The following is a 26363-nucleotide window of genomic DNA, read 5'->3' on the forward strand; positions in this document are numbered from 1 at the left end:
CAGGTTTGAATCTGAAGGGTTTTTTCGGTCCCACTGACTGCAGGTGCACCAGTTAGCAGAACAAGGCCATCACTGAAAACACGATGAGTTAATGTAGACGTGGGGAAGATTCAGATTCTTAAACAACAATGAAAACACCCCAGGTTTTACATTGGATTAAAAAAAAAAATAATGTACAGTGTGATTGACTAATAATAATAATCTTTAGCTTTAAATATTTAGCGAGCAACCTAAATGTTTAGTTCGCAAGTAAGCTAAATATTTGACTTGCTTGTGGAATACTTACTTAGCAGGCTAACTAATCGGCTCAGAGTAAAATATTTAATTTGGAAAATAATTATTTAGTTTGAAAATGAAATGTTTAGTTTGGAAATGAAATGTTTAATTTGGAACTAAATAGTTTATAAACTAAATATTTAGCTCAGACTCATGTTTAGTTGGGTACTAAATATTTAGTTTGCAAACTGAATATTTAGCTCAAAACTATTACATTTTTGAATGTATGAATCACTATGGTGAAAAATCTGACTGAAAAATGGACCTCCACTGCTTTTCTCTGTGTGATATATTAGAAAAAACTAAATATTGTTTGGGGTGACAGCAAAAATATTCTGACTGGTTCAGAGGTTCAGAGTGCTGCTCTGATTCTGTCTGTGGAGGAATCGAGAAATCTTCACATGAAAGCTTTTAGCTCACAATGTGAGTTAGTTCAGTAATTAACCCTCATCCTCTCTCACAGGTATTAAACTGTATATCAGATTTGTTCCACTTCACACACCAAAATCCAAAGACCTGCTGCAGAACCAGTAATACTTTATTTAAAAGTGTAAACAATATTTTTACACACCCGTGGTCTGTGTTATGTCTTTATGCTTAAAGCAGTTTTCTACCACTAAAGTCTAAAATGTAACAGCCTATTAAGAGATAATGTATAAATCTTGTAAAGACTGCAGCTACATCAGATATATACAAAAACCTAAAATACTAATAATTCTATGCCACCATAAAAAAGAATAACTAATGGGATATTTGTCTACAGTATGCAGGTATGAAATGAGCTATAGACAGGCTTTTATGTAAAACTTTAAACTCGTTGCCTTTTCCAAAAAGAAATATTTCTTTACTACACAATCATCTTTTTTGATGCAGTTTTACAACAAATATTTAACATATTACATTACATTATAACACCTGTATTGCAATACTGTAGATGTTTGTTCCTCATATTGATCATAAAACTTTCAGCTGTTATTCTGTTACAATGAAGAGTGTTTATGTGGGATTTGCATGAGATAAACACTACAACCTGTACTGGGTGGAATGGCATATGAAGTTTTCCTTTGGTAATAATAGGTTTCTCTTTTCAAAGGGAGAAATCCATGGCAGGACTTACCACAAGCCTAAAAAGAAAATGTAATATAAGTTAGGAGAAGGATTGCTTTCTATTGTGCAATATGTTACATTAAAGGGGCAGTATTTTGTGTTTTCTAGCCATTTAACCATTTCATAGCAAAATTAAATAAGTATGTTGCCTTCAGTTGTTATGAAAATGCTGTACATGTCTAATATGACTTCAAAGAAATTTGACTTTGTAAGTTGACACCTTGAAATTGGGCTCCTGTCTCTTTAACAAAGTCCTGCTCTTTCCAACATTCTATCTTCAAGAAGTCATTACAACACGGCTCCTCTATTAACCGTTAAACAGCGTTTTTACCAGGGTTATTATAATGATCTCTGCAGACGTGCAGCTCCACCAGGTGTTGGCTAATTGCTGCTGGCTAGTCTGAAGGAGCTGATGGAGGAGTCACAGAGGAGGGATGCTCTTTGAGGCGGAAGCTTGGAAACTGCAGCTCTGAGGAAAGGTCCCTCCAAGTGTTTTGCACTCCATGAATGGTTGCCATGGAGATTAAATGATTTCTCAAACATGCATGAAAGAAACACTCTATGTACATTTTTGATGAAGAAATAACATTATAACATGATCTAAAGCTAAAAAAACAAACAAAAACAAGTCAATTTTACATGACAGTGTCGCTTTAAGAACAAGATCTGAAGTAGCATTAGGGTGAAAATTCCCCAAACATAAATTCCTCCTCTTGGTTCAGGTTTTGGGGCAGTGACTCTGTATGTCAGTGCTTGGCATGGTAGCTGAGTCTTTGGTGTTTTTCAGAGTCAACACAAAGTAAAAGAAGATGAAGAAACCTAGAAAAACACAAAGGAGAGGAAAACAAAGGAAAAATAAGCTCAGATTGTCCACAGTGAGCAGGAGGTCAGGCTCATGCAAAGGTCAGTAAGAAACCAGCCAATTGTGTCAGAATTAACACATAAAAATGAACTATGGAGCAGTAGAAGTACAGTAAAGCTCATGAATGTTTCCATAAATGGTAGAAGGTCACAGAACGTGTTTTTGTTCACTTTGGAACACTTATCACCCCAAGAACCAGCATTGGTGTTAACTTCCTGCTTCTGGAAGGGCAATTTCAAGAAAAAAAAGTAGAAATAAGCAACCAAGTATTTGTATGTGGTTTTACATTATGGCCACTGTGACTTCTGACCCCCCAAAAAGATGATCTGTTACCTTAACGTATGTGTACACCCCTAATTCATACTGAGATGTATTTGCTGGAGCGTTCCAGCAGTAAAGCGATCAGGTTTCACCATGCTGACCTTGAAGACAGTTCACAATGCAGAAGATGTAGAGGACAGGAGTGTTCACTTGGCCCAGTGAGAAGAAGATCAGACCCCAGGTCAGGCCAAGCAGAACCATGAGAACCAGCAACGTGCAAATTTTATTCTTGGTTGCATTTCGTTCACTCTGACTGCGCTGATTCACCAAAAGTGAACAGGGAGAGAGAGAGAAAAAACACAGCAGTTTAAAGACAATGCAAAAAATAGAAGAGACCTTAACATAACAACCTGTAACTTTGTGCTAGATTGGTACTGAGGGAATCACCTTGGGTCTCTGAGTCGGATAATCTGGTTTAAATCAGGAACCAATAACAGGCCACCGTTCCAAATCCACCTAGATGATTGGTCACATTTATATTTCACAGCTCCTCTGGATATTTGTTATTAAGATTCCCCTTTCTGATTACAAAACAGCAGCTACAGACAGAAGATTTAAGACTAAAACTGTTCAAGACGTTTATTTACCAGACAGCCGGCTCCACCACAATGCCGCACGTCTTTTGGTAGCAGTTTTCTGTTTATCACAAATACAACGCTGAATACGAACCAAATTTACCCAACTTTCTGGATTTCCCTTCAAAACACATTTACATGTCAACAAGCTGTGATTGTTCAGACTTGGCAGTGAGGATGGAAAATGCTTTGGATCCATGATGTGTGGTCGAACCTGTATCACATTTCACCACCTTGATCATCTCCATCTATAAATTCAGTTTTTGCCAAGGCCAACGCGCATAAAAATGTATTTGCTTTCTCAGATATGTGGCTGTGTATGGACTAGGCCGTAGGCTTATTGAATGTTGCCTCTGTCAGCAGGACAGGGCAACTCAACAACTTCAAAATAAGAGTTTTGGCAGAACCTTGAGCTTACCATACCTTTATACTCAGGGAACATAATTATTTACATCATACTTCATCGGACAAAATCATATGTTGATGACAGTTGGATGACAACTTTCACTGGCAACACCTGTAAAGCAATCTGTTGGTTGTATATGCAATGCAGCTACGTGACAATTACCTGTTTGCGAATGTACAGCCCCATGAACCATTTGATTACCACTCCAAGCATGATCACATTAAAGATGAACACCAAGACAAACACTCCCACCGTGGTCACCATCTTCACATTGTCATCGGTTATATAGCAGCTACACACAAAGGGAGCAAAGAAAGTTTTTTTTAAAGTTATTTCATATACAAAATAAAAATACAGACTGTAATCACATCTATTGAGGAGACTGAAAGTGTAACAAAAAGACGACCCAAGTTCATCAGTTTAAGGAAAATATCAAGTAGAGTTTGGGTAGCCTCATGTTTACCCCGTGGTTTTACTCACTGATCGTGTTGAAACGTGCAAACACAACAAAAAGTAGCTGCAAAACAGTTAGCATGTGTTTTCTTACACTTCAGTCCTATTGGACGAGTCCACAGATGTACGACCATATATGTCTTTGTTTATGATCGCCACCACTGACACAATGACCGCTGGAAGACCTGAAACACATGAACTGGTACCTTAGCTTAAGGCTGCAGACATTAACTTCCAGACTCAGCCGACGCCACTCACCCCATCCCACCACGCTGAGTTTCAGCAGGTATCGCCTCACATAGACGTTGAAGACTTTGACCAGGAGGAGGTAGAGGTGGAAGCCCTCCAAGGCCATCCAGGTGAAAGAGGCCAGCAGGGAGTAGTGAAGAAGAAGAGCCACATAGAGACAAAGCTCAGTGGAGGACGACGCTGCCGCCGCCTGGCTGGAGAGGAAGTGAACGTTGAGGAGGATCAGAGCGACTGCCAGGCTGATGTGGATCTTCTTGGAATCGTCTGCTCTGAGTTTCCTGTCAGACACAGAAGACAAGAACAGCTGAACAGATTTCATCGCCATACCGAGTAGTACAAAAATCAGGACACAAATAATTGCTAAATTGAGGGTCTTTGCCGTCTACAGAGAACAAATGAATCGACTGACAACACTAATAATGCCACACCTCACCAAGCAGGTATTCATGAAACAATAACTGACAAAAAGACTGAAGGCTGTTTTAAAGAACACATTACCTTTTTGTGATGAAGAGAACAACAGTGACGACCAGAGCAAACAGAGAGATACTACAGCCAATGTAGGTGATGTAGAACAAGATCTCAGCGTCTTTAGGTGAGAGGTCTGCAGACACCTGTGGGTAAAAACAAACTCTGTCATTTTGCTGTTGATCATTTTATGTATGGTAGGTGCACTTTAGCATTTTTAGCTGACATAAACTTTACAAATTGGTCACAACGATTATTGACATTAAAATACAGGATCTTATTTCATTATTTTTTATAGTCTGAGTTTCTAACATCCCAGTGACAATTTGCTTTCCTACCTTTGTCTGTTATAAGGAGGTATTCATTTAAATTACATAGTATTTATGGAAACATTACAATGGAGAAACCAAAAAACAATTAAAAAAAAAACATAAATACTCTATTAAAGTCGAAAGTATAAGCTTTACATTGATAAAATCTAAACTCCTCTGGTTTTAGTTCTGAATCATTTCAACCCATCTTCGCATTTTATTTTTTTTGTTTCATCATACAAGCACTATATAAGAAATAATGATGAACCGCCATTCTGCATTCATCCAGATAAAATCATCTGGGTTTGCATAATTAAATTGAAATGTATTTAAAATAAATTGAAACAGCAGCATGAATCAGACGTCTGTGCAAGGAATCATGGGTACTGTTGTCTTTATGTTGATCATTTACTGAGACCATCTCTTCCTCTTCCTGCTTTCAAGTCCCGTTAACAATCACTCGGTTGATGCGAAATAGCTCTCCCTACTGGTATATTGGAGTATGTGCAATTCTTTATTTATATAAAAGATCTTAACTCCACTCAATAGTTCATATTTTTCAGACAGAATGGCTTGTTGAAGATGAATAAATAAATATCTGTACTCTCAATGATATACAATCAATCAATCCATTTTATTTGTGTTGCCCATTTCAGCAACAAGGCAGCTCAAAGTGCTTTACATCATGAAAACACAAGAATAAGAAAACATCATACAGTCACCAGGTTCAGAAACCAGCAACATGTAAAATATCTAAGAATATATGTCTGAAATGAGTGAAAAATTCAACTCTGATTGTGGAGCTGTACAACTTATAGCGCCAAGTCTTGTTAAGGATTTCATGGCAAAGGGTCATAAGGTCATTGTTACTATGTCAGTGAGAGGAGTCCAGCTCTGGCCTCCTCTCTGTTGAACCTCTGTCAAACGACGCCTTTGTTAAGGCAAAGCGGTGAGGTGATGGTGCGATGTTTCAACTGGACCGTTTGTGGTCTGCACAACCTGTGTTCATGAAATTAAAAACACAAAAAGCATTTCCTACCAGGAGCACGCCAAAGTATGTGAGATGGTCACAGGAACAGGTGATGTACGTCTGGTTATATTCCACCATTTCACAGCCCTGTGTGCTAACATCTGAGAGAGAGAAACCTGTCACTCTGACGACATCAGAGCTGAACTCGACGATGACTGCTGGCTACTCACCACCAGATGTCGTGTTTAAGAACACACACTGGGGTTTCAGGCTTTCCTGAAACAACATTATTTCTGCTTTAGATGGTATCATTATCTTCCTTCCTGCAACATCTTGCCACATAACCTGCAGCTTTATGATAAGGGCAGGGGAATAAAATCACTTACGTTTATGCTTGATGCAATGCTCATAGTGATGTTGACGCGTGGCTTGAGTCCGGCGACAGTCCTGCCGACGCTGACTCCGGCGAGCCTGTTGTCGGACAGGTTCGGCAAGCCTGGCAGGGAAATCTGCAAAGTAAAATAAACTTTGGTTTTAAATTGTTATCGTCAAAAATAATGATGTACGTTAAATGGTCATTTACAGTGTGTCATTTTGCATCATTTGCAGGTGAAATTTGTAATTGTTGGGTTTTGGTCAGAATTCTGGTTACCAGAGATAGATTCTGTCTGTAGCAACAGATTATTATGATGTGAAAACTTAGTGGAGGATATAATTCGAAGGAAACTGACACGTCTCCCTTCCCCTAAGCAAATGCACACCGACTTCCTGAACGTCAAACCAGAGCCCTGCACCACTGTGTGCAGTCCTACTTTATATTTATCTAAGCTAAAAAAAGAAAGAAAGAAAATTCAGCCTGAGCTCAGTTTTTTTTTCTTGAGAGGGTGCATGAACAGAAATATTCCTCAGTTTCACCAAATCTTTAACCACTATTAAAAATGCAGTAAAGATACATTCGCCATCTTGAGAAGCAACAATTTGAAGTTGAAAAAAATCTCACATTAAGAAACAGTTGTTGTTTTTTGTTCTCCATATTTGTTTGCTTTATACAAAATCACTCAGTGCCCGACATACATGCATCAGCTGGTCACCAGCTTTGCTGCAGGTTCTTGTCCGGTTTAATAAAACAAGTTTTCTTGAATAACATTTTTAGAAAGATGGATCATGTAGAGCAGAGGTGTCACATTCATTTTCACAGTTTTCATTTTGGGGACGTATCAAAAACATGAATGTTCCTAAAGAGCCAGTTGTGCCAAAATATATTGATAAAACTAATTAAACTGTTAAAACATCAATAAATAGCTGTTCTTCCAGGACTGTGTGATTGCTTTAGTGGTTTTTCGCAAGCAGAATCTAAGATTCTTTTGGTGCCAATTTAGAAATGAAAGACATTTTTACAATATTTGCACTAATGTATGATGTTAAATGCTGCAAACCTAGATCCTGCTTTAGTTGAAGTGAACTCTGGTGATGCATATGTGAAAGCCAAGCAAACCGAAGAGTGCTAAATAAGCAGTAAGTGGACTACAGCGCATGGCATTCTGGGTAAATTCAGCCAAAGCAAACATGCTAGGCTAGCAGGAGAAATGGCTCGTGGTGTTTTACCAAAAACAAAAGAGAAATCCTACAACCGCTAAAATCTCATGCTGTTCTGTTTTCGTTTACATTTTTGGAAGAAGGAAGTTGCGCTCAGCATCTTTAGAGGTTTCTGTGTCGTTTCCTTCAGTGGTTTTTGGTGCAGCGACCCCACAGGTGACGGGGGGAACAATTTTTTAAAGGGTTTGGTTAGTTCAATGTTTTTTCAACCGTGGTCCTCGAGGCACACTGCCCTGCATGTTTTAGGCAATCCCCTGCTTCAGCACACATGATTTCAACTGATGGCTGATTAACAGGGTTTTGCTGAATTGCAATCATCTGAATGGAGCGTGTTGAAGCAGGGGAACATCTATAACATGCAGATGTTGCAAATGTTGCAATTTTAGCAACATCCAATTTTTTGGCAAAAACACCATAAATGCAAAAATGCATTTATGCATGCTTTGTCAGTGACATAAAAGTCTCACATTGTCTGGCATCTGGATCATGCAGAACACAATGTTACTGTTCAGTCCAGCAGGCAGCTCTGCCGGCAGCTGAACTCTCACCACTCTGTTGGACACGTCTACGTCTGATGTCGCCTGCAACCAGAAGCAGAAACAACAACAAGAGAAACACTGAAGGCTCAGTACGCCAGCAGTCCGCGTCCATGCCGCTGTCCGTGAATCTGTCCGTTAAGAACAGACACACAGACACGTTCACCTGAGTGCTGTTGGCGTATATCTCAATACTCCTGGAGTCGTTAGGCGGCTTCTGTAAGAGGGCCACTAAACCCGGAACAGAAATATTTGTGATCTGGTCCACTTCCGTTTCCTCCAGAATACTTTCGAGTGTTTGAGTTGCCCTGGTTGAAAAGGAAGAGAGGATATAAAGATAGACAGCTCAGAAATAAACTATCTGATCCACACACACCCACTGACTCTGTTCATGATAAAGAATGAAAATACTTACTTGAAAATGTTCCACTTCGTTATCCACTGGCTGTACCTTCTCATGCAGCATTCAGTTTTCGCAACTGTAAAGTTGATAATTGTAAGATGCATGAAATAAAGTGTGGACATAAATAGCCACAGATAACAAGTGGCCCAGTCAAAGTAATCATTTGGAACAATTCGATGTTGCAAATGAAGCAACTTTACCTGATCGAGGTGGAAAGTTGGTGCAGTTACCCCAACAATCAGTGTGTTTACAGTTTACTTGAGTCTCACTATCCATGGTATAAAATCCCACCAGCAGGACGAGCCAGAAAGTCCTTCTGTCAAAAACACAGATGTTCTGGTTTAAATCTGGTTAAAAAAATAAATAAAGAAAAAAGATTCAAGTTGAAGATGGCGCCAGTGTATTCGGCACGCTGTCCGACTCACTCTCTCTACTTTATTTTTGCTCTTTTTGCTCTATTTGTACATTTAGGCTCTAGTGCCTTAATTGTTTACGACCGTCAAGCACTTCTGGACATTAAAACTCTGGTAGGTCTACATGTTGTATATGGTCTGGGTCCGAGAAACCGAGGCTTCCAGTTCCTCACTGACATCCCTACTGAGCTGCTGAGTCCACATCTGATTCCAGAAAGGCTTTTCCGTGGAAGACGTGGTAAACGTGGAGGACTGGCGGTGAGGATTAAAGCCTACGTATTTGGCATTTCTTCGCCGGCTCTCCTCGACTTGGATGGTGTCTTCGTTTCATAGCAGGCTTTCTCTAAGTTTTTCACAGAAAACATTGTAGCTCTTAGAGGCTTGAATACCCTGGTAGATTTAGATTCCCAAGAAATGCCACAATGCACAGCTATTCTGGAGCATTTTCAGCCAGTTTCTTTAGATGAACTGACCTCAGTTATTAAGCATCTGCAGCCATCAGATTGTCCTGTGGCTTGTCTTCCTACTTGTCTGAAAAAAGACATTTATCTTAATGGTAATAAATGCCTCATTGCAGTCAGGTTGTGTCCCATCAATTCTTAAACATGCTGTGGTTAGAGTGGCCATAAATTTAACGTTTCCTTTCATTGCTTTGCGGATGACGTCCAGATTTATATGCCCCTTAAACTATAAAATGAATCTCTTCAGCTATTGATAGTTTAGCTGAAGTCAAATCTCGGATGGAACAAAACTTTCTTCTCCTCAATCAAAGTAAAACTCAAGTTATATTATTTGGTCAGAGTCTTCACACTACAAATCCAGATGTGATTCTTGGTTCTTTAGCTCGGTTTGTCAGACCTCTGCTAGGAATCTTGGTTTTACTTTTGATAGCTGTTTAAAGCTAGATAAACAAGTTAGCTCTGTGGTTAAATCAAGTTTTTATCACCTGCGGATTTTAGCAAAAGTTAAATCTTGTTTTTGTTTTAAGGACTTTGAAGGACTTATCTTTGCCTTCATTACATCTCGTTTGGATTATTGCATTTCATTATATAGCGGCATGGATAAATCGCAGAACGGAGCAGCACGACTTCTTACAGGAACCAGGAAGCGTGACCATATATGGCCCATACTGGCCTCTTTACACTGGCTGCCCGTCTTTTATCGAATAGATTTTAAGATTCTTTTATTAACTTAGAAAGTGTTAAATGGATTAGCTCCCCTTTATCTTCAGGACCTTTTAAAATTTCAGTCTGTGTCCAGAACTCTACGATCAAATAATCAGCTTTTACTGACAGTTCCTCTGACCCGACTTAGGAGAAAAAGAGATCGGGCTTTTTCTGTTGTTGCTCCTCTTCTATGGAACAGTCATCCTTTCCAAATTTGATCTGCCCACAGCCTGGATCATTTTAAATCACTTCTCAAAACTCATTTTTATTCTTTGGCATTTATTTGAAGTGGCGTTTTGATACTCCGTTTTTATTGTCAGTTTTACATTTGTTTTTAAAGTGCTATATGAATAAATCTGACATTGACAAATCAAGAGCTGTGTGTGCTGGACACTGAGCAGGTTCTGTCCGAAATACAGAGAAACAGAAAATCTTGAACAAAAATTCCATATGTGTTGAGTTTCACTCCCAAAATTCCTCCTTAAATTTCTCCTTAGAGATTGAACTAAAAACTGAATCCAAAAGATCAAAAAAGAAACGTAAACCAACAAAGAAGACATGCAGACTTTATCTGTCCTATTGGTAATTAGCAGTCAGGATTCCTACATGTTTCCAATTTTAGGATTCTCTGCTTTCAGAAGTTCAAATTCTTAGATTTGTCTGTTTCTTTTTTGTTTTTTAAATAACATTCTGGGTATTTTAGTACAAACCTCAACTTGGGTTTTATGAGTATGCGCCACTATTCATCAACGCTAAAGTCAACTTCTGGATTGTCAGGGTAGTAAAGGACTATTCCACTGAACAAAGTTCATTTTTTATCACTGTAAAATCATATTTAATTTATTGGTTTGTGAATTAAATTTTTGTGCCACAGAATTTCTGTTATATGCCAAAGTAATAGTCAAAACTATAAAATCACAGAAAAACAAGAGTGCAATTTAGTTTCTGGCCCTGAGAAAAACTAACAGTGTGTGATCAGCTGTTGATTGCTGGGAATTGACCGTACTGGAAAGGCGTTGTTCACAAGAAATCTGTTTCTTTCCTGCTGTGAGATCTGTTCATCTGCTGCTGCTAAAACAAGACACCTCAACCAATCAGGAGATACACCTGCTGTGATATTGACGCCAAGAGTTCATTCAAATGACCAAACATGTTACAGATTTACAGAGAGATGAAATGTAACACCACGCTGCTGTGGTGGTTTGTTGTACTTATTGAAAAAACCTTTTCAGTGTTATGATGTCACTGTTTGCATTAAAATACGTAGCAGAATCAATGACCAAGGTGGTAAAAATAGAGATTTTGGAAATGATTTCTGATTAAATATCAGTAAGTCGAGGTTTAATTTAACAAACAAAACACACACGCACACACACACACACACACACACCCCTCTCAGCCAAGTGTAAACCTGATTGATTTCTCTGTTTTCAATAAGCTCCATCAATTTACTAAATACCACCAGCTAGATCTCCTAAACTTACAATTCAAAACGCTTTTGAGTTTCTCTGCTAAAAGTAAGAGAATCATCTCAAAATAGTTTCATGGCCTTCCAACAGAAATAACTGCGAGTTTTCACACTTCAAATTAAAGCCTCTGCATCACCACAGACATTTCCTGTGCAGATTAATGAACAACAAGCACAGATCAAGTCAGATTTCTGCATCAATACACCCAAAAGCTGAACATTAAGAAACATCATAGCCTTACCTCTGCATGTCGCTGAGATATTGTTACAGTTTTATGTGAAATGATACCAGAGAGCAACCAATGTGACGGCAGGAAGCAGAGCAGAGCAGAAGGTAGGCGTAATTAACACTTCTGTAGGAAGTTATTTTAGGGAAAAACACAGAAACCCCCAGAAACATTTGAATGGGTGACAAAGAGGAAACCAAAATATGACATTATGTCCCAGATATATTAAGTACAGATCCAAGAACAGTTCTTTCTGTGGAAATCCTCTGCTTCTCTTTGCTTTTTAATTCCAGGTGCAAATGGTTTTATTCTTGTCTGTACAACACTGTGGAGACACATTTCTATGGAGAGCCTTTTCAGCCAAAATTAAACAAATAAATAGGGAAATAAATAAGTAATTAGCTTCTTTATTACTATTTATTTATTCCATTCATCCATTTTCTAACACCCTTGTCCCTAGTGGGGTGATGGTCCCAACCTCCAGCGAACGTTTCAGGCGAGAGGCGGGGTCACCCTGGACAGGTCGCCAGTCTGTCGCACTATTTATTTATTCCCAAGGAAAACATAAAAGTACAAATGAATAAGGAAAGTAAGGAAATGAAAAGAGGACAGACAGCAATAAATGGGGGAATAAATAAATAAATAAATAAGCGAATGTATAAATGAATAAATGTAAATAGGAATAACAAAGTCAATTTCTGATTTATTTTCCGTTTTTATTTTGCTATTTAACTTTATCTGAAATGGCTCTCCATATTTTACAAAGTCTCTGAAGCCAAAACACTTTTAGAGTCAAGTGACAAGAGGCAGATTCATTCAATGATGTATTTAGAATAGTTGAGAAATACAAATGCATGCACATTACATCAATATACAGCATGAAGAAAATTGTAAACAATTCACCACGGATTTCAATCACAAAAGATGCTGAAGATTTTTCGTGCAAATATTCTAAAAATGTCAAACTGTCAGTTAAACTAATGGCACAGTTAGTAGGCAAAGGCAGTAAGCAAAAATAATAACCTGCACTACATCCATATGTTTAAAAGCCTAGAAAGAGTAAAAAGCATAAAAAAATTGAATTGTAGTAAAAAATCAACTGAGGATGGATAAACACTCACTAAAGCATCATTTTCTTTTAAGAGTTTAAGGACAGTATTTGAAAACTGCAGGAAAAAATGAATTATATTAACTAGTCTGCTCGTTTTTATGTAACATTCTGTCAAGATGTCAAGACTTGAATTATTCTTCATGTGTAAATCTTCAAAACTTGAAGAAGTGGTGGAAAAACAAATCTCACTCCTCCACGATTCCTTATTTTTTAGATGGTCAAACAAATGTAAATATTAGACAAAGATAAGACAAGTAAACACAAAATGAAAGTGCGTATTATGAAGGGGAAATATTCACAGCAGGCTGACCGGAGCTGCTGGTCTGTAATTTGGACTTGGTGTTGTGAGGATCTGTTTCAGTGGCCCTAACAACCACTCCATCTTGGAATGAGCAGAAGAAAATGGATGGATGGAAGAAACTCTTTGATTGAAATGCTGCATTTTGTATTTATGTGTTAAGTTTGTCTGATGTGTAGATCTGTTTGACGTTCTGACACATTTCCTTAAGGCAAACAAAAGACCAGTGAATCAGGCAGGTGAATGTCTCTCTGAGTAAGATCCCACTGGAGGTCAGGAGCTTTCAGCCTGCGTTGCAGGGCTTGGAGTGGCAGATTGGTTTCCTGAATTCTTCAAATGCAACATAAAGTAAATGAAGATGAAGAAACCTGCAAAACAAAAATGAGTAAAAAAAAGTTACTGAATTAAATACTTTTTACTCTGAAAATGCCTCAACTACAAATCCATGTTATTCACTCGGATATAAAAGGTATGCACTCTGAGTGTCATACAGTCATTGAAGACTATTTTATTGGAAGTTCACTATGTGCTGCTTTGTGTTGGCCATAACAGAGTAAAGCCGTTGTAATAACAAGGTCAAACCTTGCAGAGAGTTCAGGATGCAGAAGGCGTAGAGGCCGGGAGCAGGAAGCTGACCCAAAGAGAAGAAGATCAGCCCCCAGGACAGGCCCAGCAGAACCATGAGAACCAGCAGGGTCACGATTTCTTTCAGGGCCACACGGCGCTCTCTCTGTCCATGCTGGTTGACCGAATGTTGAGCAAACAAATGTAGCTGTTTATTATACTAGGTCAAAAGATGAGTAACAATCAATCAATCAATCAATCAATAAATCCACCCATCCATCTGTCCGTCTATTTATTTATTCCTGGCTAAAATGGTTCGATGTAGAGCTCACCAGACCATCCCAAGTTGCTGAGTTTATAGTCGGCATATTGAACTGGGCACAAGATGAAAAAAAAAACAAAACATCCCCGCTGTACTGAACCTCATTGAAAGTCTCATGGTTTTTCTACCAAATATTGATTTCTGAACTCTTCCTGAGTTCAAACATTAGTATTGTTGTTTCTAAATGAATATGTTTTCTTTGCATTATTCGAGGTCTGCATCAAAAAGCACTGCATCTTTTTTTGTTATTTTGACCATTTCTCATTTTCTGCAAATAAATACTAAAATTTTTGCTTGGAATTTCGTGGGCATGTTGTCAGTAATTCATAGAACAGAAGAACAAAACAAGAAGTTCATTTTACTCAAACATATGCCTATAAAAAGTAAAATCAGAGAAAGTGATAATTTTGTAGTGGTCTCTTCATTTTTTCCAGAGCTGTATATAGTGTACATAAAGTTAGCTACCAGTGTACAGTATAGAGTATATACTGTATATTTTATGGCAAAAGCTTCTGATAATTGTTAGTTGTTTGCCTAGCTTGGTGCACAAGCTAACATGAACTAATGTGGTTAATTTATTGAGAAGGGTGCTTCTCATATTGATCATGTTTCACATGTTTTTGTGTCATGTAGTGTGGCGCTCCGGTCTTGGTTCTGACTTGGTCTTAGATTAGCTGGTATTGACTACAGTAAAGCCACTGTCCTCTGCTGCAACTGCATCAGAACACAGCAGGCTGGCACATCTCACTGCAGACAAACTGTTGAGTAATGATAAGAGCCTCCCTTGTGTTGGTATTTAAAATATATATATGTTTTATAAATTCTGCTCTATGTAACAATTACCTGTTTGGTAAAGTGGGTGTTCACAAACCATTTGATTGTCACTCCAAACATGATCACATTAAAGAGGAACATAATGCTGAACAGTCCCAGCGTGGTCCCCAGCTTCACTCTGTCATCGGTTATATAGCATCTGCACAGAAAAGAATCACAGTCACAGAAGAAATTAAATTCTGTAAATATGAACATCAAGTGGATGGAAAAAATGCAGTAATATGTTGATGGATAAAATGCATATTTTAAGTTAAAGGTACATGCAAATAATTTTTCAAACAAATTTCCTGCTGGACTAGATTTTACTGCAAAGGTTCAGACGTTTACTTTACATTTCAGTTTCATTGGGTCTGGATGACATCACAGGGGTACGGCCATAAAAGTTCTTGTCGACGATCGCCACCACTGACACAATGACCGCTGGAAGACCTGAAACACATGAACTGGTACCTTAGCTTAAGGCTGCAGACGTTAACTTCCAGACTCAGCCGACGCCACTCACCCCATCCCACCACGCTGAGTTTCAGCAGGTATCGCCTCACGTAGATGTTGAAGACTTTGACCAGGAGGAGGTAGAGGTGGAAGCCCTCCAAGGCCATCCAGGTGAAAGAGGCCAGCAGGGAGTAGTGAAGAAGAAGAGCCACATAGAGACAAAGCTCAGTGGAGGACGACGCTGCCGCCGCCTGGCTGGAGAGGAAGTGAACGTTGAGGAGGATCAGAGCGACTGCCAGGCTGATGTGGATCTTCTTGGAATCGTCTGCTCTGAGTTTCCTGTCAGACACAGAGCATATTCTCAGAAAGTGAGAAATTCTGAATCAGTTTCCTTGTCATGGTGTGTGGTCACATAAAGTGGAGAATGAAAAGAAGAAGAAGCGATGACTAAAATAGAATTTGAATTGTGATTGAAGTAAATGGAAAGTAAAACAACAAATAACTGGTTGTATGAAATGACATCTGCAACAAGTCAAAAAGGGGAAATGAAGTGTCTGACGTGAATGCTGGTAGGAATGTAACTAATCATTTAGGAACACTGTACCTTTTAGAGATGAAGAACAAAACAGTGACGACCAGACCAAACAGAGAGATACTACAGCCGATGTAGGTGATGTAGAACAAGATCTCAGCGTCTTTAGGTGAGAGGTCTGCAGACACCTGTGGGAAAAAAAATCTATTACATTCATTTACAGCATTTTTGTTTTTTCAGGCATAAGTCTGCTTCCTGACAACATAAAGTTAACCCACTGCTTTATTATCTTCCTTTTTTTTACAGCTTTAAAGACTGTAAGAAATGCATTTGAAGAGATTGAAGTGGTTCTTGCTCTTGGTAACAATACCACAATGTTTCAATCAAAATAAATTGCTTAAACAAACCACAGAACTAAAATTTTAATATTTGTGTCTTTGATATACGTAGATATTTTTTGTTGTGTTCAGAGCTAATTGTCTTCATGCAGTGGTAACTTATATCATGAGATGAAAACATGAAATGTTCCAGTCTGGTGTTAAGAACCCTTACCGTACCGAGTCAGCACTCTTAAGTGTCTTAAATGATATATTCTTAGCAACAGACTGTGGTCACTGTGTTGTTTTGGTTCTGTTGAACCTATCAGCTGCCTTCGATACAGTGGACCATCAGATTTTCCTTTCTGGCCAGAAAATTTGGGCTAGAATATATGGGAGAGCTTTGGAGTGGTTCAGGTCAGTCCATGTTGGATCTGCTGAGTCTTCTCCAGACCTCTCATGTGTGGAGTACCTCAACGATCTATTCTTGGACCTCTTCTCTTTTCACTCTACCTGGCCCCTCTGGGTCCCATTCTTGGCATTGCTTTCCATTTTTACACTGATGGTACCCAGATTTATGTCCCACTGAACCAGTAAATTGTATACCCTGCCCTTTGTTGAAGTGTAGTGCAGAAATAAAATCTTGGTTGTCTTCAGAAAACTAGGATAAATTCTAATTTTATTTTCATCATGCTGAAGAAATCCTTAGAACAGAAACCCCATTCTTACCAGAAGCACACCAAAGTACGTGAGATGACTGGAGAAACAGGTGACGTGAGTCCCGTTATAGTCCATACTGTCACATTGTCTTGGAGTGGTATCTGGTAGATCAGAGACAAAGAAAGAGCTGTTAGGTCTGTGATTACGGCTCATCAAGACCTCAGTCAGTTACTAAGTAAATAATTAATAATCTTTTATGCTGCTACTCACCATTTCCTGTGGTGTTTAGGTACACACATGTGACGTTCAAGGGTTCCTATAATACAACATGTCTGTTTTAGATGGTCCCTTGTTGTCACAACATTCAAGATCTTTTCTGTTTAAGCGTTATATGGTAACTATATCAGCTTCCAATAGCTACAATTCAGTCAAAGAGAAAGCACAGTTACACTTATGTTTGTAGTGATTCTGATTGTGATCTTGACTGATTCCGTAAGTCCAGAAACGTCCATTCCACGGACACTCAGGCCAATGAGTCTGTGCTCATACAGGTTCTCTAAGCCTTTCCAAACATCCTGTAACACAAATTACACTTAATTAACGGATGTCCAGGACCGATACTGATACTTAATCTCTATTTTAATCTTTTTTTTTACCCCACCAGGGGGTCTTTTTGTGGGCTCTAGTGTCCCTTATATGACAGTGGGCTGACAGGAAACAGGGAAGGAGAGGAGGGAAGACATGCGGTAAATGTGGTCGGGTCCGGGAGTCGAACCCGCAACGGCCGCGTCGAGGACTGAAGGCCTCCAAATACGGGTCGCGCTAACCACTACGCCACCATGGCACACCCCCTTAATCTATTTTTAAGCTGCTACCAATACACTAACAGCACAAGCGGTAGTCCTTTTACATTGCTCGGTATCAACTATTACTACTACATGAGTTAGTTATGACAGTTTGTTATAGTTTACTCCATTTTATTTCGTTTGTGGACACACAAACATTTTCAAAGACGCAGAGAGAGACAATATCAAGCCTTTCACACATAAAGCATCCTCTTCCTCTTTTGCCAAGCGTTTGAAACATATTGAGCTAACTGAAGCACATAGTTCTGAAAAAAATACTGTGGTTTATCACCCATACAAACAAAATGACTTTATCAAACAGTTTGTTTCTGAGAGTCATATACAAAGAACAAGCAAACAAAAAGTGCATTTCATTTTCAATTTCATTTAAATCCCACAGAAAACATTTTGGATTCTCTTCTGGAACTGAACCAAATCATCCGTTTTCCAATGATAGAGCCAAAGTACCAAAACTCATCAGCCCGCAGGATGACCTCTGATTTTTAGTTAAGTTCCATATAACATAAAGCTCTGGGCCATAAACATCCTTTATTAAGATATAAGTTTACAAGTGGTTTATGTAAAATGTCGCTAGCCCATTTATACTTATGAGCTTCAAAATAAAATAATTTAATTTGTTCAATATTACATCTCAACTTATTTCTATAGAGATACAGAAAATCAGCCTCCTCAAATATATCTATAGGACAAGTCCCAACAGGTAATGTGTTTAGTTAATCTGTGATCCGACATACTGATGAGCCTGTTCCACCATTTCATCATCACTAACTGTGAAAACTTCACACTGACTTCAGAAGTTTCTTTTCTCCACTCTTTCTGCAGCGCCAATGTCCTTTGGTGACACTTTAATGGAAGGGATGTGCATCCGACTGTCATGACACTGTTATAGACATGACATAATGTTATAGACATTATGTCATGTTATAGACATAATATCATAATATCTGTTTAATATCTGTAATGAATATGAAGGAATCTTTGTGAATGTTTACAACTGTCGTCATGAAGTGTCATTCGGTCAATTATGACCCTTTCAACTCAAAGTTCTATGAAAAATGCATTAAAAGTGTCATTTTGACAGGTGTTATGTCATATGTCACAGTATTTTATGCACACCCCTTCAACAAAGTGTTACTGACCCTCCTGGCTCTGATTGGTTGTTTCTGACATTTCTGCACATGGCTGAAGGACCGCTGGGAGGAGCCAGAGGAGATTACATTTTTTACACAGATTAATAAAACATTTGTTGATCAAATTTCAAAATATATTCTTTTAAGTATTCAAAGTGTAAAAATCCCTTGTAAAACTGAAATGTTTAGGTCTACAACTATACCAACTACAGAGATCATATTCATAAGATCTTCCATGCAAAACCTTTCATTACCCACAACAGCTGTTGCTGTTGTGTTTAGTTGGTCTTGGGGAACTGCTATGTCAGGTGGAATGTCTCTGACCTCAACTGGAAGCTGAACCGACCAGAATGCGACAGTATGATCCGATCCAAGTTTCAGCTCTTTAGGCAGGTAAGCTCGCAATTTCCGGCCGGGCAGATCCTCATCTACAGAACCCTGCACCGATGCAGAACATGGAAATGGTTACAATGACATCATAATGAACTTTAATGACTAAAATTATTATTTGTAATTATGTAATTTTTTTTTAAATCACAATATCACAACACAATATCCTCATTTTACACAGTGGCTGATTAATTCAACCCTGTCAGGTTGCATCTTCTCTCTCTGCTGTCTGTCGCAATAAACAAGCTTCTAATACTGATCCACTGCGACATGTCCACTCCTCTGGACAAAGGGGCTAAAATAGGTGTTAAATGCACAGTTGTGTTCAAGTTCTAACATAATTCCTACTGACTAAAATTAGTTGAAGAATTCGGAGGTATTCTTTCTTTTGTAATTTTGCATTTATTGTTTTTCTACAGTAAGAGCAGAAGTGACAGTGAAACACACACACACACACACACACACACACACACACACACACACACACACACACACACACACACACACACACACACACACACACACACACACACACACACACACAAATCTTTTCTGCTGCTCAAACATCCAGATTTGACTGATCTGGATGTTTGAGCCAGATGTTTGATATCCAGACTCAAACATTACAATTTAAAGTTTGTAGCTTTAAATTGCCTCATCATATCATTTCCAAACACTTTTGGTCCAAAATCTACACACACATAAAAAAGTTCTTCATGAGCCATTTTTCCTGTCCACGTGGGCAGCTTGGCATGTGAATGGTTTCATTTAAACTGGTTTCACTGTGGAAGGAACATGATACTGGTGTTCCAACAGTTTTTTGTTCATGACAGTTTTGAGCTTCAATTGTGTTTGAGTTATTCTTGAATATTTCTACCAGTTTTCTGTAAATAGTTAGTCTTAGTCGTGTTGCAGACCTTTCCAGGGTTAGAAATAATAACTGTCAAATCAACAACAATTATTAAATCAGCATAATCTATTTAATAATTGTTAAATCAGCATAATATACAACTCTGTTGCTAAGGTCTTCCCTAAGTTCTCTGGACTCCCACTGTCTGGGCTAATAAGGATCTCAAATCCAAATTCAAGAGGCCTTGGTCTTGTAGAACCTGGAGCTTCTCCCTTAAAAATGCCTGAACGTGTGTATTCATTCACTGAAACACTCTAATGTGCTAAAACTTTAGGTTCTTTTGGAAAAACTCGTGTGTAGAAGCTTTTGTGTTTTAAAACAAACCATCTATTGACCTGATTGAAACATTTGGGCAAAAACTGTCACACATACAGAACAAGCAGAACTGGTAAACATGTTACAAATTTCACTCTAGGGCTTGTGTGTTTGAAAGATATTGTGTGTTTAAAGCATGTTTTATGATTTGAAAGATAAATGTGTTTTAGTATCAGTCAACCCAACCCCTCCCATAATGACAGATTCAGAGAATTTGCCTTACCTCAGTGTCACTGAGGTAAATGTTTAAGTCGTTGTCATCAGATCTGGATGGTCTATATAGGACGGCCATAGAACGGCCTGCAGTGACGCATAATGTTTGGTTTACTTCTGTTTCCAGAAAAAATTTCTCCAAGGTCTTAATTGCTCTTTGAGAAAAAAAAAAAGAATATTTATCTTACAGCATTACTGATACAGTAGACAAGAACATTTGAATGATCTGATATGGAACACAGAGCTTACTGGAATTTGTTGCATCCATTCCCATTTTCTTTTCCATTTTCTTTTCCATTTTCATTTTCTTTTCCATTTTCATTTTCTTTTCCATTTTCATTTTCTTTTCCATTTTGTTTTCCATTTTCATTTTCTTTTCCATTTTCATTTTCTTTTCCATTTTCATTTTCTTTTCCATTCCCCAGACATTTCCTTACATATCCCAAGCAGCATTTATTCCTGCTAAATTCTGCAGAGTAAATGATCACATATTACTTTTTTGGATAAAACATATTCAAATTAATTTAAGCAACATAATGCAACTTTCCTGAAGCAGTCGTGTTACATGCATTTTCGTCACAGTAATCTTTAGCACATTTTTCAGCACTTGCAGTATAATGGAACGTGAAACAAAATATTCCCCACCAAGAGAGCCAGAACTTCATCCTGTAAAGTGAAGATAAAAAGTAAAAAGCTGGGTTTCAGAAATTTCCACATCCCACAACCTCCCACTTCTATTACATATTAGACAAAAGCTTTCCAAACATTGTAGAAGTCAGTTACTGTAGATGTCTTTATTTGACATTAAAAACAAGCCAGTAATTGAGAGACGTGTAGAAGCCAGCAGCAGAGAAAATATAATATATCGGACACATTCAAACCATCATCAGACAAGGAGGTAACAGCTTTTATATTGGATGATGGGACAGTGTAGAAACAACAATAAATAGGACCTCCTCTATTAACTAGCATTGCAACTATATCAGTAATTGATTATTCTGATGATTAATTGACTAAAAAAAATGGACCATGGTGCATATTTGTCATTTAGCCCATACAGTATATCAATATTTGAAACATATTAAAATGCAAACCCCACCCCTCTCCCAAAAACTTCAATTCCTTCTTTTGCAGAAGAAAATAAATATTTATTGCCTAAAATGCAATAACAAAGCTTTCAGACAAACTGGCTAAATCCATCAGTATTCAGTCAGGCAAAACCGAGGAAGAAATGTTCAGTGAGATACTTAATTTATATTTGAAAGTAAAATCACATTGAACAAAGACAGATTTCACCAATTATTTAGGCTTATGTGTCAAACTCAAGGCCCGGGTGTCAAATCTGACCCGCCGTAGCTTTTTGTGTGCTTCTTTAGACTCCAGACTCCAAGTTCTTTCATGTTTTCAGAAGTCTGTGAAATTCATACAAAATCCACAAATATCTACTTTTTTCATTTTTTATTTTACTGGCAAAAATGTTCTCAAAATGGGTTAAAAACATTGAGTTTAAGTGACTGCAACCTCACTTGATGTAAAGTTATAGTCTGTAATTAATACGACAAGTAATAAAAAGTCCCATTTAGCATCATACAATAGGGCAAATATCATCAAAATTCTCTATTCATAACTCCTTCTTAATTTCTAAATTGGCACCACAAAATCTGCAATATTGATTGAAAAAAAAAAACACCCACTAAAACAATCACAAAATCATGGACAAACAACTACAGTATTTATTGATATTTTAACAATGTATTGGTTTTATCAATATATTCTGGCACAACCGGCCCTTTAAGAACATTCAGGTTTGTTATACGGCCCAAAATGAAAATGAGTTTGAAACCCTTAATTTAGAGAAACACTTACCTTGTTAAAGGTTGTCTTAAATTGTCCTTATGAATTTATCGTGTGTACATGGAGCCCATTAGAGTAACAAATGTCCTTAAACCAGTGTTTCTCAATTATTTTCCGTCATGTCCCCCCTACTGGTCAAAAATGTTTTCAAAACATCCGCGCTTGTATCCTTCGCTCCGTTTACAACGCGGCTGTGTGGCTACTTCCACTGGCTTGACCAGGCAGCCTGTTGATTAGTTTGAACACTCCTGCCACCTAGTGACCGGAGTGAATAAAGACAGTTATAAAGTCCTGCTTCTCGCACCACGCCCTGACATTTTGCCCCACTTTTTTTAGAAGTACTGCCTTATTAAACAGTAAATATCTGATGATGGTACCAACATAAAAACAGCAGGGGAAGTATCTAGTTCCAGAGGAAGCTTCAGGTTAAAGTGAAAACAAAGAGGAGTTCCTGGTAACACATAGGAATGCAAATATGTAGGCATGTGATGAACAGGACGGCACCTCAAATTAGCTTTTGGAATCTAAAGAACTGCCACAGTTGCAGAACAAGCTGAAATCGTCAGCAAAGTCCATAGAGTCCGCTTTACTCTGTTCTGTTTACCATACAGGTTGAATGTAATCAGGTATAAAGATTCGAAAGTCAGCTGAAACATTGAAACATTGATCAGAAATTCAAGGGGAGTCCTGAAATAAAAAACGGAATGTCAAGAACTTTTTAAAACATCAAAATGGAGACAAATATACATCATTGCCATACATAAACCAAATTGAGTCTGTTTTACTGTCCGTGGTCATTCCAGACAACAGCCTTTGTCAGAGGATGAGAGTCTATTGAAGCAGAGTAGGGACCAGCTCATTGACACATGCTGGGTATGTAGAAAGCAAGACAATGTTTGGAGGTGGCGGCTGTTTTGCACTGGACTCTGTTGATGAGGAGCAGGTGGAGGTGAGCTGGGGTTGGAGCTGGTTGGAGCTGGTTGGAACTGGTTGGAGCTGGTTGAAGAGTTACCACGGCAAGAAACACATTCACGTTGCAAAACTAGCTGGAGGAGGTTTTGCTGACAGACCAACTTCATTTGAGCAGCTTGTGCAGTTTTGGTCTGAAAGAAGTGTGACTTTGGCTGAGCATGTGTTGGTGTGGCGGTGTGGTCTCAAAGTTTCGGTCCAGTTTCCAAACTGGATAATCTGGTCGTGAAAACAAGCTGGAATTCCTAGACTCATGTCTTGGTGTATGTGTACCTTCTAATTAATAAGCAGTTTTAAGGAATGGTAAAGTGGCATAACTAGCTTAATAACTTTTCTTTGACAGCACAACAAATTGCTTGATTGATGGCAGACACCAGATTAATTATTACAAAATTAAGAGGAAAGTCCAGCGCAGAAAACTCAGTGTGCAAGAGAGATGGAGATTTACACAATTTGTGTAAATTTTGGAGCAATTTCTAAACAACTCCACATTCCAAGATCATCATTTCAAACTTTTTAATGTCAAAACTTTAAGCTGATGTGCAACCACTTTTTCTTGATTGCGACTGGTCGACCAGGCATGTAAAAGGTCTTTGCAGGGCAAAGAATAATCGTCTAATTGTTGGAGATACAGTATGTGGTAAAGGTACCAAACTCAGGACTTGATCCCAGGACCACCGAGGACTAAAGCCTCCGTATGGCACCTGCTCTTCCCACTATGATCTAATCAGTTCAAACTTCAACAAAGCCCACGCCTGCAGCAAGTTATCATTTCTCCAGACGCTCTGAATGAAGCAAGGTGTAGAATAGTTGGCTGGTTTTTAACCAGGATACTTTGGACGAGTCTATTCTTAGTTGTTCTTTATTCCATTTAGATTTCAGTTCTTCCCTTCACCTCTGTGCCATCTCTCTCTTTCTCCCCCTGTTCTCTGGACTCTCCTCACAGCTGCACCCTGCTTCCTAACTAGTACCAACCCATGGTGTAGTGTTCAAGCTCCCAGTAGTTAACCACCTCTCCTTCACTCATTACTTCATGGATTTTGTCATTATTCATGGTTTTTTTTCCTCAAATGATTGTTAGCTAGCTCTTATCTTTTTTGTTACTAAACTTTTTTATCACCAACTTCCTGCCTCGACCGGTCTGCATTTCTGGTCCAACAATCTCTGAAGCATAATGTTGAGTGTATTTATTGTACCAGTAAAAGCAGAATAAATATTTGTTTAGTTCTGTTACTGGCGTATACCAAGAGATCTGGAGAAAAATCTAATAGTAGCCTACCTCTGGATGTTGTGGAGTCCTTTGTGATTCGTGAAAAGAATCCAGAGCGAATCTGATGTAACGACACCAACGGCAGGTGAAACGCGGTAGCTCTGAAGGAAGTTAAATAACATGGATTTTATTCTTCTTTTAGGAGAAAGAGGAAGCAGACAAACAGATGCTTGTGTTCTCTGCTCATCCGTCATGAAATCTACTGACACGCATTCATAACAAATTACAAACAAAAGATTTTTTTTTTATTGAAGGCAAATCACCTTCCTGGGAAGCTGTCTTTCAAATTATTGGGCCAGAACAAATAAACCTATGTGAGGCATGACTGCAGCTCTGATTTAAATATTAGATGAAGCCATGAGGCTGCAGACTTTATGGAACGAAGCATCACATGAAACTCTGATGCTGCTAAGATCTGAGATTCTTCTGTGGAACTAAAGAGCGCTGGCAACAGCTAATTCAGGAAGGTCTTCTGGTCCGTTTGTTTGGTCTGAACCAGTAGCGGACTGTGTTGTTTTTTGCTTGGTGCGGTTTGCATTCAAATTTTGCTTCTTTGCAAGCGGACTACAATTCATAAACAAAGCCATAGTGGTGACAACCATTGCTCCCATTGGACAGAGACGACAGAGGCCAGGACAAATGACAGATATGGAAATGAAAAAACAAACTCTGGATGTTCTGGTTGCTGCAGTTCTTTTGTGCACATTTGTGCTGTTGTTACAAACTGCAATACTGTTTTGAATGTCAAGAGCAGCTAATATTAAACTGAAAAGCAGCTTAATTATTATTAAAGCAGTTTAATAATGAACTGTTTTTCAGGTTAGATAAAAAGCATCCCCCATAAAATGAGCAGAACGTGTTTTTTTTTTTTTTTTTTGTCATTCTCTTGGAAGAAGAACTGGACAATATGGACCATCTGTCTTCCAGAGACAACTTGTTCACCCTGGTCTTAAATGCTAAGGTCTTAAATAAATAAAGTAGAAGAAATTAATCTCAACATTTTACACACACTGTATCCCACTGACCAATTCCTTCAGACAGTCAAAGTCTATTGTTATCAGAGAACCACAAGAAGTGGCACCTTTACTTTTTGCAGTGTATAAACATACAAAACAATCGTTTTTCTTTCTTTGGAAGGACAAGCAACCATGAGGACCAAGGCAGAGAACAGAAAATCACAATGTTTAACTTAGTTTATGATTTACAGCACGTTGCTGTTCAGAGTCTCTGTGTGGTCTGTGGCAGACATGTTCCTGATTCACATCCTGTTGCTGTTACAAGTCTCTGAATGACAGGTCCGCTTCTCCCAGAGTCTCTTTTCTCCTTTGGAAATGAAGAGTTTATGTCTCCATGTTGTAGACGAAGTTTATTGTATTTATACAAAAATAGATATTTCACCCAATTTTAATCTTTGCTGGAAAAGTGTGTTTGTGTTCGGCTTACCCTGCGAACTTCACTGGATTCGTTTTGTATGTAAAACTTTTTATTTTCTCAATTCTAAACAGCTTCAGCAAAAACTCTATTTCAGTAACCTAATCCTCTGGTTTTGTGCCAAGTCATGGAAATATT

At 38.3% G+C, this 26363-nt stretch overlaps 2 protein-coding genes across 2 annotated transcripts; both read right to left on the bottom strand.

Annotated features, from left to right (window-relative positions):
* Window positions 1-817: 817 nt before the first annotated feature.
* On the bottom strand, window positions 818-25076 carry LOC111608331 (adhesion G-protein coupled receptor G2-like). The gene is made up of 15 exons (XM_023331716.1): window positions 25058-25076; window positions 24804-24895; window positions 8734-8849; window positions 8546-8609; window positions 8297-8438; window positions 8062-8175; window positions 6385-6507; window positions 6229-6274; window positions 6068-6159; window positions 4748-4863; window positions 4259-4527; window positions 4095-4185; window positions 3710-3839; window positions 2668-2824; window positions 818-2202 (listed from the first exon to the last, which is right to left on the bottom strand). Exons 3-15 carry the CDS (start codon window positions 8807-8809, stop codon window positions 2102-2104), a joined length of 1521 nt encoding a protein of 506 aa, XP_023187484.1. The 5' UTR covers window positions 8810-8849; window positions 24804-24895; window positions 25058-25076; the 3' UTR covers window positions 818-2101.
* On the bottom strand, window positions 12619-20989 carry LOC111608332 (adhesion G-protein coupled receptor G2-like). The gene is made up of 12 exons (XM_023331717.1): window positions 20951-20989; window positions 20712-20856; window positions 19198-19311; window positions 17327-17452; window positions 17148-17193; window positions 16947-17038; window positions 15973-16088; window positions 15439-15707; window positions 15269-15365; window positions 14946-15075; window positions 13799-13955; window positions 12619-13584 (listed from the first exon to the last, which is right to left on the bottom strand). Exons 2-12 carry the CDS (start codon window positions 20778-20780, stop codon window positions 13490-13492), a joined length of 1311 nt encoding a protein of 436 aa, XP_023187485.1. The 5' UTR covers window positions 20781-20856; window positions 20951-20989; the 3' UTR covers window positions 12619-13489.
* Window positions 25077-26363: the final 1287 nt, after the last annotated feature.

This window comes from Xiphophorus maculatus, chromosome 4, assembly GCF_002775205.1.
Source record: "Xiphophorus maculatus strain JP 163 A chromosome 4, X_maculatus-5.0-male, whole genome shotgun sequence".
Taxonomy (NCBI): Eukaryota; Metazoa; Chordata; class Actinopteri; order Cyprinodontiformes; family Poeciliidae; genus Xiphophorus; species Xiphophorus maculatus.